Source organism: Heterodontus francisci, chromosome 3, assembly GCF_036365525.1.
Source record: "Heterodontus francisci isolate sHetFra1 chromosome 3, sHetFra1.hap1, whole genome shotgun sequence".
Lineage (NCBI taxonomy): Eukaryota > Metazoa > Chordata > Chondrichthyes > Heterodontiformes > Heterodontidae > Heterodontus > Heterodontus francisci.
In genome coordinates this window covers 179,933,867-179,949,113 of record NC_090373.1, presented here as the reverse complement: position 1 = coordinate 179,949,113, position 15,247 = coordinate 179,933,867, and the positions used below count along the sequence as shown (strand labels likewise).

Here is a 15,247-nt window from a genome sequence, read left to right as displayed (position 1 = left end):
TCACCGATGCTCCGTTGGGTTCCGCCAGGGACACTCAGCTCCTGACTTCATTACAGCCTTGGTCTAAAGATGGACAAAAGAGTTGAACTCAAGAGGTGAGGTGAGAGTGACTGCCCTTGACAGCAAGGCAGCATTTGACCAAATATGGCATCAAGGAACCTGAGCAAAACTGGAGTCAATGGAAATTAGGGGGAAAACTCTCCATTGGTTGGAGTCATACCTAGCGCAAAGGAAGATGGTTGTTGGAGGTCAATCATCTCGGTCTCAGGACATCACTGCAGGAGTTCTTCAGGGTAGTGTCCTAGGCCCAACTATCTTCAGCTGCTTCATCAATGACCTTCCTTCAATCATAAGGTCAGAAGTGGGGATGTTCGCTGATGATTGCACAATGTTCAGCACCATTCGTGACTCCTCAGATATTGAAGCAGCCCGGTTCCAGATGCAGCAAGACCTGGACAACATCCAGGCTTGGGCTGATAAGTGGCATGTAACATTTGCGCCACAAAAGTGCCAGTTAAAGAGAGAATCTAATCATCACCCCTGATGTTCAATAACATTACCATCGCTGAATCCCCCACTATCAACATCCTGGGGGCCACCACTGACCAGAAACTGAACTGGACCAGCCAAATAAATGCTGCTAAAACAGCAGGTCAGAGGCTAGGAATTCTGCGGCGAGTAACTCACCTCCTGTCTCCCCAATGCCTGTCCACCACCTACAAGGCACAGGTGAGGAGTGGAATGGAATAACTTCCACATGCCTGGATGGATGCAGCTCCAACAACACTCAAGATGCTCGACACAATCCAGGACAAATCAGCCTGCTTGATTGGCAGCTTACCACCACCTTCTCAAGGGTAATTAGGGACGGGCAATAAATGCTGGCCTAGCCAGCGATGTCCACATCCCACGAACAAACAAGAAAAAACTGCAGTAAGATTGCTGGCAAGTATGGACTCGGGACCAATTTTCAGTCTGAACTCGGAGTCCCTAAGCCTGTGGTAAAATTCTCTCCAATGTATTTGTTCAAAAGGAAAGTACATAAAGTTTGAAAGAGCAGATTCGGATCGCAAACTGGCACCAGAGGGAAGAAGGCTCAAATATATTTCCTAACAGCAGTCTGTCCTTACATGCAGCAAGACCTGGACAACATTCAGGCTTGGGCTGATAAGTGGCAAGTAACATTCGCACCACACAAGTGCCAAGCAATGACCATCTCCAACAAGACAAAATGTTACCATCTCCCCTTGACATTCAATGGCATTACCATTGCTGAATCCCCAACTGTCAATTCCTGGGGGAGTTACCATTGACCAGAAACGTAACTGGAACAACCATATAAATACTGCGGCTACGAAAGCAGGTTAGAGGCTTTGAATTCGGTGGTGAGTAACTCACTACCTGACTCACCAAAACCTGTCCACCATCCACAAGGCACAAGTCAGAAATGTGATGGAATACTCCCCACTTGCCTGAAGTGGGTTCCTGAGTTGGCTGATCAGCCATGATCATAATGAATGGCGGAGCAGGCTCGAAGGGCCGAATGGCCTACTCCTGCTCCTATTTTCTATGTTTCTATGAATGATACAACAACACTCAAGAAGCTTGACACCATTTAAGACAAAGTAGGTCCCTTACAGTCAGAAACAGGGGAATTTATTATGGGGAACAAAGAAATGGCTGACCAACTAAATGTATGCTTTGGTTCTATCTTCACAAAGGAGGACATAAATATCATACCAGAAATGTTGGGGAACACAGGGTTTAGTGATAGGGAGGAACTGAAGGAAATCAGTATTAGTAGAGAAATGGTGTTGGGGAAATTGATGAGATCGATAAATCCTCAGGGCCTGATAATCTACATCCTAGAGTACCTAAGGAAGTGGCCTGAGAAAAATTGGTTGCATTGGTGGTCATCTTCCAAAATTCTATAGACTCTGGAAAAGTTCCTGCAGATTGGAGGGTAGCTCATGTAACCCCACTATTTAAAAAGGGAGGTAGAGAGAAAACAGGGAATTATAGACCAGTCAGTCTGACGTCAGTTGTGAGGAAATTTTAGAGTCCATTATCAAAGATTTTACAGCAGAGCACTTGGAGAACAGCGGTAGAATCGGACAGAGTCAGCATGGATTTACAAAAGGGAAATCATGCTTGACAAATCTACTAGAATTCTTCAAGGATGTAACTAGTAGAGTTGATGAGGGAGAGCCAGTGGATGTGGTTTATTTGGACTTTCAGAAGGTTTCCGACAAAGTCCCACAAAAGAGATTAGCGTGTAAAATTAAAGCACATGGGATTGGGGTAGTGTATTGCAATGGATAGAAAATTGGTTGGCAGACAGGAAACAAAGAGTCGGAATAAATGGGTCTTTTTCCAAATGGCAGGCAGTGACTAGTGGGGCACTGCAGGGATCAGTGCTAGGACCCCAACTATTCACAATATATATTCATGATTTAGATGAGGGAACTAAATGTAATATCTCCAAATTTGCAAATGACACAAAACTGGGTGGGAGGGTGAGTTGTGTGGAGAATACAGTGAGTGGGCAAATGCATAGCAGATGCAGTATAATGTGGATAAATGTAAGGTTATCCACTTTGGCAGCAAAAACAGGAAGGCAAATTATTATCTGAACGGCTATAAAATGAGAGAGGGGAATATGCAACGAGACCTGGGTGTTCTCGTACACCAGTCGCTGAAGGTAAGCATGCAGGTGCAACAGGCGGTAAAAAGGGCAAATGGTATGTTGGCTTTAATAGCGAGAGGATTCGAGTACAGGAGCAGGGATGTCTTGCTGCAATTATCCAGGGCCTTGGTGAGGCCACACCTGGAATATTGTGTGCAGTTTTGGTCTCCTTATCTGAGGAAGGATGCTCTTGCTATAGAGGCAGTGCAGCAAAGGTTTACCAGACTGATTCCTGGGATGGCGGGAATGACGTATGAGGAGCGACTGAGTCGGTTAGGATTATATTCGCTGGAGTTCAGAAGAGTGAGGGGGGAATCTCATAGAAACCTATAAAATTCTAACAGGACTTGACAGGGCTGATGCAGGAAGAATGTTCCCGATGGTGGGTGAGTCCAGAACCAGGGGTCATAGTCTAAGTATATGGGGTAAACCTTTCAGGGCTGAGATGAGGAGAAATTTCTTCACCCAGTGAGTGGTGAGCCTGTGGAATTCATTCCCACAGAAAGCAGTTGAGGCCAAAACACTGTATGTTTTCAAGAAGGAGTTAGATATAGCTCTTGGGGCTAAAGGGATCAAAGGATATGGGGCGAAAGCGGGAACAAGTTACTGAGTTGGATGATCAGCCATGATCATAATGAATGACGGAGCAGGCTTGAAGAGCCGAATGGCCTACTCCTGCTCCTATTTTCTATGTTTCTATGAATGAGTGCAGCTCCAAAAACACTCAAGAAGCTTGACACCATTTAAGACAAACTGCCAGCCTGATTTAAATATTTACTCCTTCCACCACCGGCACACCGTGACAACAGCATGTACCATCTACAAGATGCGATACAGCAACTTGCTAAGGTTCCTCTGGCAGCACGTTCCAAACTCACGTCATCTACCACTTAGGAGAAGGGCAGCACCTGCAAGTTCCCCTCCAAGTCGCACACCATCCTGAACTGGAAATATATCGCCATTCCTTCACTGTCACTGGGTCAAAATCCTGGAACTCCCTCCCTAACAGCACTGTAGTGTACCTACACAGACCAACAGCAGCAGTTCAAGAAGGTGACTCATCACCACTTTCTCAAGGGCAATTATTGCTGGCCTTGCTAGCAACACTCACATCCCATTAATATATATTAAAAAATTGACAAAACGGGATATAAGGGGACATTTTCCTTGGAGAATTTTCTCGAAGAAAGTGGGACATGGCAACAGCTGTTATGTATAAACCTTGTTACTACTTGATTTTGAAACCAATTTCAGCAAGTGTTGTAGATATCCAAAATGCAGGGGATATCATGAGAACGTATCCAACTTACTGAATGTGCACCAGAGCGCAAACATCCTTCATTCTGCATCACACAGGGAAGATTTCTAGAAGCCAGAAAGTATCAAGTATGGAAAGGAGTAATCCTTTGGCTGGCAGCCATTCCCTTCAGAAGAAAGACCATCAAAGGGAAGCCTGTTGGAACAATCTGACCTGACATTTGGAACAGCAGGTCCTTTACAGTGGGGTAGTGAGATCAAATTACCATCATTCAATGCCAGGACATTTCGGATCTAGGGCTTCCGAGGCCTTTAAGACGTAATCAGAATGACTGTTCCTTTCATCTTTTGCAATACTTTAAGAATCAGAGGGGGTGGAAGAAATGCATAAAGACAAATTTTCTTTCATGAGTGCAACAAGTTAACTAATTTCCATGCCTTGTTGTCCGTGCTTCTTGAACTAGAATTAGGCATGGGGCCTAATTGCACGTGTTACTTTCACAAATAAATCTGTTTTCGAATAACCCTCACATCAAAAGGGAGTCCAATCAAATTCTCTGAACCAGCCAAATAATGAGCTCAGTGTATGATTGATGACTTCCAGCAACAACTGGCCCATGCCTTTGCGGAACATAAGAAATAGAAGCTGGAGTAGGCCATTTTGGCCCTTCAAACATGCTCCACCATTCAACAAGATCATGTCTAAACTCCTACCACAACTTCACCTTATTGCACTATCCCCATATCCCTTAGTACCCAAAAATCTTTCGAACTCTTTCTTGAATATACTCAATTACTGAGCATTCACAGTGCTCTGGGGTACAGAGTTCCAAATATGCATAATTCTGAGTGAAGAAATGTTTCCGTATCTGTTCTAAATGGCCGACTCCTTATTCTGAGACTGTAACCCCATATTCCAGATTTCCCAGCCAGGGGAAACATTTTGTCAACATCTACCCTGTCAGGTCTCAGAAGTATCAGAAAGGAGTCATTCAGTGTTCACTAAAAAAAAAGACCACTGTAGTGTTGCTTATCCACATAAAAGTCAACTATTTTGCACTACAGTTGAAATTTAACAAATCTAATTGTACCAGTCGTAGTTTGAGCCTGATCTTGTGTCATCCGGATGCCACTGGAGTCCAGAAGGTTCAGATTCAAGTGGGCGGCACAGTGGTGCAGTGGTTAGCACAGCAGCCTCACAGCTCTAGGGACCCGGGTTCGATTCTGGGTACTGCCTGTGCGGAGTTTGTAAGTTCTACCTGTGACCGTGTGGGTTTTCGCCAGGTGCTCCAGTTTCCTCCCACAGTCAAAGACTTGCAGGTGATAGGTAAATTGGCTATTGTAAATTGCCCCTAGTGTAGGTAGGGAATATGGGATTACTGTAGGGTTAGTATAAATGGGTGGTTGTTGGTCGGCACAGACTCAGTGGGCCGAAGGGCCTGTTTCAGTGCTGTATCTCTAAATTAATAAATAAATAAAATTTGGGAAGAACATCAATATCAGACTCTGATGGGCTGAATTTTACTAGCCCTACGACTTCGAGGGTCGTAGTGGGGGGGGGGGGGGCCCTGAAAAATTCTTCCACAAGAGGCCCGCCATGACCCCCGATACCGGAAGGCCCCTCCGTATTTAGCAGGCGCGAGGCCTCGGTGTGGCCCTTCCCTGCCACTCGGTAGCGACGGCTGGGCTGGAACTCCCGCACCTTCGGAACTCCATTTAGAGTTCCAAGGCATGATAATGGTGAGGAGGGGGGAGGAGTGAAATTTACAGGGTGGGAGGGGTGGGGGAGCCAGGGAAAATCGCTCCAATTGGTTGTGGAGATAGTGGGAAGGGGTTGAGGATCAAAGGTGCTGAAGTTGGGGGGTGAAAGTTTGTCATTTAAAAAATTAGTTTTCTGGGGATATAGGTTACTTTATTTACTGAGAACTTAGTGGAGGAGGAACAGCAGGAGAGAGGACTGAAAGTTTCACTAGAATTTTATTTTGCATTTCAGTGCGGCGGCACCTTTAAAAATTTTAATCTACCTGAAGGGCTTGAAGTCCTTTAAAAATGGAGCCGGCACCTGCACGGTGGCGCCGGACGCCGTTGCCGGAGAGGACGACACTTCTACGTCATGCAGGGTGGCCGCTCCACCCCTCCATTTAAATTAAGATCCCACGCGAAATATCGCGAGGGCTCAGCGGCAGCGCCGCATCTTCTTTCAAGCCCGCCACCAAGAACGGCAGAGAGCTTATAAATTTCAGGCATATAAATCATAGTTACACTGATATGAAACTTAGGTCTGTGTTGCACATTAATTTGCATAACTGCAGAAAACCCATGTGAGCTGATCTTTTGCAGTGGGTGTGGACCTATATAAGTGAGTGGTGGGGGCTTTGGCAAACGCATCTCGAGAATTGTGCAAACGATCTAGGAAATCTGCGTGCAATGTTTCAGCGTAAAATCTTCAGTTACAAACATTTTCTTAGAATAAATGGCAGATATTACAGCAAAATTTACCAAGAAATTCCAAGGCTATGCCTCATTAATATTGCTACAACTATCTGATTTTTGGAGAGCCAAATAATAATTTGTCAGTGTGTGTGAGAAAGGAAAAACTGCTTTTGTTAGGGTTTTTAAATCTACCTTTAAAGTTTGTCTCTTCTCATAGTATCGTAAATGGCTGTCCTAGAAATCAGGCTGTAACATTACTAGCATTAACATTAACATTTAGTCCCAGCCCTTTCTGACCTTTTTAAAAAATTGTGGTAATGTTTCCCAGATTTTCTGGAAAGGATCCTGTCTTTTCCGAAGAGCTGTTGTCTTGGATCAGACCCAGATCCCAGAATTCATTTGATCCCTTTGGATTTATGGCTTGGCGTGCATCACTACAGAGACTCCATTGCTTGTAACTAGTCTGTTACAGTGAGATCCTGTCTGTAATTGATAATGTTAGCACTGGGATTTGGTGGTCTTCAAGTGATACTTATTACAGCTTTGCAACTGAATTGAAAGGTATTCAGTTATATTTTATGTTATTTTTTCTTTTGAGAAGCTGTGTACTTCCAGTAATTCTTGTCTTATTTAGTTAACTTAGTCTTCAAACTGTGTTGACCATTTCCTTTTCCTAATTATTTAAGTTCTTCTCCATGCAAACAGCAATGAATCTCTGCAATATTTTGACAACTTGGGTCGTAGAGATGCAGATTTTAGGGATGTTCAAAAACACAGTTGGATGCTGGTAGATTTCAGGCTCTCCTTCAGTGGACCAAATGAGGCTGAATGGCCTGGAGTGACAACGCACTGCATCAGACAGGCTGGTCAATGATTCTCCAATGCAGCGTTTCTAACCCTCAGATGCACCATCAAGGGAGCAGATCATAAAACAGAAAATGCCCACAGGGAGGGAAGGAGGGGGAAGGGTAAAATAAATCAGGAGGACCACTGCCCAAGGCTGCTGTCTTGTACTTAATTGCAACTGGGTCAGAAACAACACTGGCAAAGAAATAGGATGGCCATTTTCCCTCAGCTTGGGAACTTAACCATAAAAGCAAGAGATCTGAGAGAAGACAGGGCTCTGCAACGGGTAACAAAACCAAATGAAATAAAATAGAGACAGCTGTAGCTATTCAGTGTGCTACACTACATCAGCCATATCATTAGGCTGGGCTTCGGAGTGCCTGCGCAAAAAAAGATTAATTATTATAATGTCCACATGACGCACTGGTTTGTCACAGCAACCTTTCAAACATTGGGATCAAAGATTAGAATCTCTGCAGCACACCCAGGATGGCAGAAGCTATCCGATTCAGCCTCAGATTTGTTTAGACTAAAATACCAAAGTCGCAGTTGGGAAACAGGGACCTGAAGAGTACTGAACATTCTGTGCCTTTTATGCTGCTCCATACACCATAAATTCTGATGTATAAGACATACAAGCCTGAAGAGTTGTTTCATGGCCAGCATGAGTAGGGGCAGGGAGGAAAACAGGGTGCAATAGCTTATGCTTTTTGCAAAACATTATTTTCTGCTAGAGATGGTCTGTTATTCCTCCTTCTAACATGTCTCTGGCTACTGGTTGTTTACGATATATCCCAACTAATATGGAGCCTTGCAATGGATATGCCTTACTCTTCCTTTATTATGTCTTTTTGCAGGAAGATGGCTTCGATGCTGGTGATGTTGGCTGTTTCCAGGACTTCAATGTTTGTGATGCAGTCCTGCCAGTAGATCTTGAGGATGCTGCGGAGTCAGCTCCGATGGAAGCACTCTAGAAGGCATACATGACAGTCAACTGCGTTGGGCGGGTCACGTTGCCCGATGGACGACAGTCGCCTGCCCAAGATTGTGTTGTATGGTGAGCTGACCACGGGTAAAAGGAACAGAGGGGCCTCATGAAAACGTTTCAAGGACTCCCTGAAGAAGTCCCTCTCTGTGTGCCACATCGACCATCGCCAGTGGGAAGTGCAGGCCATAGATCGTGATGCCTGGAGATGCTACATCAGGAAGGCTACAGACACCTTTGAGACTCAACGAAGAACCAGCATGAAAGAGAAAAGGAGGAGAAGGATAAATCCAATTGTCCCCAGCAGCGGCTACACCTTCACTTGTATCACTGTGGGAGAATAGGCCGGTCACAGATAGGCCTGACTAGCCACAGGCGGACCTGCAACCGATGACTAAAACCTTCCCAAAATCTTCGTCTGCGAAGAAATGCCAAGAGAGAGATTATATCTCTACTGTCGTAGTGATATGCTTATCTGCGCTCAGTGTCTCGTGGTGTACTTTCCGGCAATGTAAACTCCCTTCCTAAAAAGCACTGTAGGTCTATCTTCACCACATGGACTGTAGCCTTCAAGAAGGTGGCAATTAGGGACGGGCAATAAATGCTGGCATTGCCAGCGATGCTTACATCCCATGCAGAATGTAAAAAAGAAATCTAGAGCTTCTTACATGTAACCTTCTGAGAAATGCTGTCAATTTCATGCAAGGAAATAAAAAAGTCAAAAACCTATTTCTAAAATCAAATACGTGGTGATATCGACTTTCTAATAATAAGGGCTACAAATTTTACAAATTTTCACAAAATGCTTTATGCTGTTGGGAAATGGCAGAAACAAGTACAGAGTCCAAAAGCTGCACAGAACAGTCAATGGAACTTTTTCTCCCTTCCCATCTGGCATTATCCCATACTGTGCAGTGTCTTGATTGAGCAGATTGTGTTCAGACCCAGCTCACAGATCTTTAACAATGCTGCTCAATAGCCAGCTGCCAGGTGCTTCATGGAACAGTGGTCCAGGGTGACACGCATTGCAAATTATTTTTTCTTTCCTGTGACTTCTTCAGCTTGGTAGCTCCTAACAACTGAAAGAGCAAAACTCCATTATTGAACAAATTGCTCAAACTACATACTATCCTTTGTCCTTATAGTCCATCAAATGGTACAATGCTTCTCCCTTATTTCCCCACACTTCCAAAGTTAATAAGTTTAATAATTGCCCTAGTAATCCTTTGAGTTTATTTTTATTTTCCATTTCAGGATCCTTTCTAAATGTCTTTGTATGAAATTTTGTTTTCTTTCGAAAAAGGATTTAACTGTAAAAAAATTACACGTCCCAGAAAAAGAGAAGTGATGGAACTGAAAGGTAAATGCAATTTAAGAACATGGGATCAGCTCAATCCAGCCCCTCCAAATTTCTTGGTCAGACAGATCTTACTTCATTATTTTCATCCATCCCCACTCAATCCATATTCCTCTACTCACTGTTGAATCAATAATTCAGTTTCTATTCTCTTCAAATAGTCTATCTGAATATCTGCAGCTAATTCATGAGTTAGCAATTTAGGGCAGATGGGTCACTTGGTAACTGTAGCTTGTCTCTCAGAAACATTTCTCTTGGGACCGGATTTTAATTGGAAGCCACAGGTCCCAACATTAGGACCGGAAGCGGGTGTGGCTTCGGCTCAGCCATGAGCGCATACGATCAAGCGGCAGCGGCCAATTAGGAGTAAAGAAGTGCGGGGGCCGTCCAATGAAGTGGACAGTGGCGGAGAGGGCGGTATCAGCTGACACAATGGCAGGTGCTGACGCCATGTATAAAGGGCTGCTATCCCTGCATTCATTGTTTGATTGGCAGCTGTGAGAAGTTCTTCAGGGGAGAGAAGCAATATAACGATGGCAGAAGACCCTGGGTGGCCCCATACATTCATGATGCCTTCCTCCAGGATCTCCCACAAGCTGCCAGAGAAAGGCGAGAGGTCCACTTCTGGGACGAGGTGACCTGCCCGCCTGACTGCAGATAGCGGAGGAAGTCAGCAGCTGTCGTGCACCCCAATGATCTGGATCCAGTGCCGCAAGAGGCTCAATAACCTCATCGGAGCCGTGAAAGTGAGTCCCTCATAAACCCTTGACCTATTGGGCCATGATGTGTCACAGAAGGAGGGTGTGTTGGGTGGAGAGGGAGTGCCCACCCAGTCATGGGCAAAGGGTCAGAGCATAAAGTCTTGGTGCCTGAAGCATTGCTAAACGGCACTGAAAGGCACCCGCTTGTCATTGAATACCCCCACAAAGTCCCTGGAAACGGGCCGTATGCAGGAGACATCTGTATGTTCCCACCAATAACTGCTGGACTACCATCAGCATGTGTCTTGGGCTTGTTCCTTCTGGCAGACCAACAACATTCATCTTTGTGTCTGCAGGAGAAGATAGCACACGATCGTAGAGAGCGGGCCAAGACCAGCAGTGGACTGCCAAATCTCCAGGTACTGAGGCCAATGGAGGAGGAGGCCATAGAACTGGCATGGCTGCAGGACGGACATTCTGTTGCAGACGAAGAGACAGGGCACTCTCCTCAAACAGAGAGCAAGGTCATCATAGGGAACAAGGGTGCATCTGCAGCGATGAAGCCATGCTGATCATCAGGCATCCGGTGCCTACAGGGAGCTCCAACATAGGCGTGTTTGCAAAGTCTGAAGGGGAGGCCTTTGACCCTTCAATATCTCTGTTCTCTCATACAGGCTATGAAGAACACCAACAAAGAGCCACAGAGACTGCCTCTAAAGGGGAGGATGGAGCCTCAGAGGGTGTACCATTAGCTCATAGCCCTGCACCCTCCACCAGCGTAGATACTCTCATGCTAGTATGTGCTCAGGGTTTGATTCCATCGCACAACCTGGTGAGCACAGCAAGAGGTGCCTAAGCAGCCTATGGAGACAGTGACAGCCCAGGCCACTGACAGTCGAAGTACTGTGTGAGGCCAGGCCCACGCTGAGCCCCAGACTAATGACATGCCTCTGTTGTCGCCAGCATCATGGGAAATGCTGTAGCTGCAATGAGAGTTCAGGCAAAATCTGGCAGAAATGCTAGAGGCTATGTGTGCCCAAGCGTAGATGATGGAGGAGTCCAGCAACGTCTCTGATTGGTGCACGAGCGGTGTCCTCCACTGAGAGATTGGAAGCTCTCACGGAGAGCCGCATCCAGCAGAGCACTCAGTGTCTGCAGGAGGTTCATTCAGACCTGCATACTCTTGATTTTACCATGAGCTTGAGGCAGCAGTGGTAAGGTGAGAGGGGAACGAGGCACTTGGAGTCACTAGCTGGTCCTCAACCTTCTCAGGTCAGCATGGAGGCACAAGTGTGCCTTGCAAGGGAGGAGAAGCAGCGGCCTCCCACAGTTGGGGGTTCCACTCGAGGTGCGCCTGGTGCGGGCAGCAGTTCATTAGCCCTCTGCCAGTGACGCCAGATCCTCTTTCATCACTGACAACAGAGGGCGGTACTGCTTCCGTACAGGAGGCACTCAGCATGCCAGGGCCCACCAGGCATAACCATCAAGGTCATGCCTAGCCAAGTGGCAGCAAGGTCATCAGCCTGCCCCCAATTCAGCTGACAGAGCAGGGGGAGCAGTGCGGAGCAGAGTAAGCAGCAGAATGAACAACAGCACCTGGAACCACGTGGGATTCATGGGTGAATGTCTAATGTAAATAGAAAGGCTAGCATTTGTTGTGAGGGAGAATAAAGATAAGTTTTTATTTCACAAGATCCCCTTCCTCCTATTTATGGCCTTTGGTGTTTCATTTCAACCCTTCCTCTGTCAAGGGTCCCTGAGGCGAGGATTCATGCTGCAAGGGGTCAAGTCTTGAGCCTTGCCAGCTGAACGCTGTGCACCTGGGCGATGACTTGCTAAAGAAAGGAAGGTGACAACAGGACTGCATAACGGTAGGGCTTTATAGATAAACTTACAACCAGTAGAAAGGAATAAAGGAAATGTGAATGTATAAGGGATTGCAAGCCTCTCTTGCACTGATCTCATGGCATCTTTCCTGGTGTCCCTGGGGTCCTTCAACTGGCAATGCTTGGCCAGCTTCCACCTCCGCATCCTCATCGTCCGAGGACGTAATTTGCTCTTCGAGATCCTCATTGTTCAATGCCTCCTCAATTTGTAGCGCCACTTTGTGCACAGCAAACCACCACGATAGATGAGACCCTCGCCAGGGCATACTGAAGGGCTCTACTAGACTGATTTAGGCTGACTCTCATCTTGAATAGACCAATGACCTGCTCTATGGTCACTCACATTGTCCCGTGGCAGGTGTTGTACATCTCCTCTGCATCTGTGCATGGGCTCCTCACAGGAATCAGTAGCCATGTCCTCAGTGGACAGCCCGTTTCTCCAAGGATCCATCCCTGAAGGTGCACGGGGGGACCGCAAAATCTCTAGCACCTGGGATTGCCTTAAAATGTAGGCATTGTGGCAACTTCCTGGGAAGCGTGCATAGGCCTGCAAGATCTGTTTACAGTGGTTTACAGACAAATTGTACATTGAGGATGTGGAAGTCCTTCCAGTTGATGAAGGCTGTTGGCTAGTGTGCAGGAGCCTTCATGGCTACATGCTTGCAACTGATGACTCCCTACATCTGGGGGAAACCAGCTTTGGGGTCCGAACCTGATTGGCCTCTCAGCATGAATGTTGAGATCTGTCGCTGGCCCTCCTAAGGGCACTGGTGACCTCCTTGATGCACTGATGGGCCGCTGATAGTGAGATCTTACACATGTCCCCAGTGGATCCCTGGAATGATCCAGAGATGTAGACGTTCAGTACCACAGTGACCTTCAACGCCATCGGCATTGGATTTCCACTAAGTCCCCTGGGGCTCAGCTCATCCTGAATCATAGCACGTAGGTCAGTGCTGGCCTCCGTAGAGAGATGGACTCTTTGTCGGCACTGCTTCTTGGACATCTGTAGGTAGTTGAGCCTCAACTGGTAGACCCTCTCGAAAGGGTTGCTTCTTCTGGGCGGAGAAGGCTGCTGGCTTTCCCCTCTGCACCCTCCTCCATCGTCTGCAGGCCGATACTGATCCTCCTGTGGGCTCACAGGTCACTGCTGTGCCACTGCTGGTGCCTAGACCACCTTCCCGCTCTGCTGCACCTCCTCCTCAACAGGGTCCCGATGCCTAGATGAATGAGGCCCTGGCAGGTGACCTCCTCCTAAGTGCAAAGCCTTCACTGCCAACCGCACCACCATCACCCCACCTTGTCACCTCTGACGAGGTGGCACTTGCCTGTTGCCCACATGGTATGACTCCCTGCAGTGTTGGCACCTTTGCTCCCATTCCTGAATCAATTTACGATGCCCTCCCTTCTCCACCCTGACTGGGAATTGATGCTGCCTCTCCCGATGGCCTCCCTTCATAGCCAGCAATGAGGTCCCGCCTCAAACAGGCGAGACTCTGAAGCCAAATGATTCCTGAGCAATGTTATTAAAATTTAATACTGAGAGTAAAATCTCTGTCAATAGGCCTCTCAACTACCTTAATTACCAGACTGCCACGGTGATGTCAGTTCTCCACCCTCCAAGCTTCATGCCATCAATAAAATCGGGATGGGATGTCACAAAGTCCGAAGTCTCCCTTCCCAATTTTATATGCCCCCGCCCCTGCTCGTGTCTCCAAGGGCTGCATTAAATTCAGCTCTTGGTCTTTAAGGTAATGAAAGGGTTTGATAGGGTCAATGTAGAGAAAATGATTTCACTTGTGGGGCGAGTACAAAACTAGCGGTCATAAATATAAGGCAGTCAATAATATATCCGATCGGAGGAACATCTTTAGCCAGAGAGTGGTTGGAATGTGGAACTCACTATCACATAGAGTAGTTGAGGTGAACAGAACATGCGCATTTAAGGGGAACCAACATATGTACATGATAGAGAAAGCAATAGAAGGAGATGCAGATAGGGTTAGAAGGAGCAGGGAACATGTGGAACATAAATACAGCATGGACCCATTGGACCAAATGCCCTGTTTCTGTGCTGTACACTCGATTTAGCTCGATGTTTCTGCACAAAGTATCTCACTATATTTGATTTTAAAAGCTGAATTGCATTCTCCCCCAAATCATTATTTTTCCAATATTCTAGTGAATTTTAGTTAGCATGTTGAAGAAAAAGAAGATGATATAGCTAGAAAAATGTTCCACACCCATTGGTTTGGGTGACTTTGCACAGTCATAAAAAGCAATCGCCAAATATGCTATATAAAGCTTGTCAGTCTGATCTAAAGCATAAAACTCAGCAGACAAAACGTCATTCCATTTAAAAAGTTGGATTGTTACCCATCTCAGAAATGATCAGTCATCAATTAGATACCAACAGAGCATGCATTGCACCTTCTTATTAGCTAAAATGGAACCTCATAAGAATGAATATTGAAATGTAGCCATCATTCAATTTCTAGCAAATGATTAAAAATACAAACAAATGTTAAGGTGTTTACCTATTCTCCTGCAACTGAAGGCAGACTCAGATCCAGAGGAGCTCATTTTGCTGACAAATCGAGTTTCAGAAAACTGTCTTGACTGCTGACGTGAGTTGAATTCCTTTGAGGACTGGGCACTAGAGGGAGGTATATTCCTACCGTTGTCCAAGTTTATTTGGTTTATGGCATCCTGTGCCCTCTTCTTCTCTTTCTTTAACATATTCACTAGAATATCTGAATCAGCCATTCAAGGAAACCAACAGTGAAAATAGTCTTTTATATACTACACAAAAACAGAAAATGCTGGAAATACTCAGCAGGTCAAGCAGCATCTGTTGTAAAGGAGCTTTACTATGCTATAATGGATACAAGGAAATAGCAATTTAAATTAATATTCTGTATCCGTTTTCACATTGCTCTACAGACTCGATGGGCCAAATGTCCTCCTGCAGTGCCGTAAATGACTATTAGGTGATAGATGGTGGGGGGCATGGCAAGCCCGCCACCTTCCCAATGCCATGGAATTTTACTGGGGTGGGGAAGGTCGAGGATTTGCCACCCAGAGATAAGCTGAGGC

The 15,247-nt window shown here is 46.0% G+C and overlaps 1 protein-coding gene across 6 annotated transcripts in view; it reads right to left on the bottom strand.

The window, feature by feature from the left end:
• The window catches only part of kif6 (kinesin family member 6), a 775,022-nt gene that overhangs the window by 494,598 nt on the left and 265,177 nt on the right, over window positions 1-15,247 (bottom strand). For all 6 annotated transcript variants that reach the window (XR_010973257.1, XM_068027794.1, XM_068027795.1 and 3 more), the window contains exon 13: window positions 14,689-14,904. Coding sequence is in view for 5 of the 6 variants with exons in the window: in XM_068027794.1 (XP_067883895.1) it covers window positions 14,689-14,904 (216 nt within the window). In the remaining variant the exon portion in view is untranslated. The remainder of the gene's footprint in view (window positions 1-14,688; window positions 14,905-15,247) is intronic.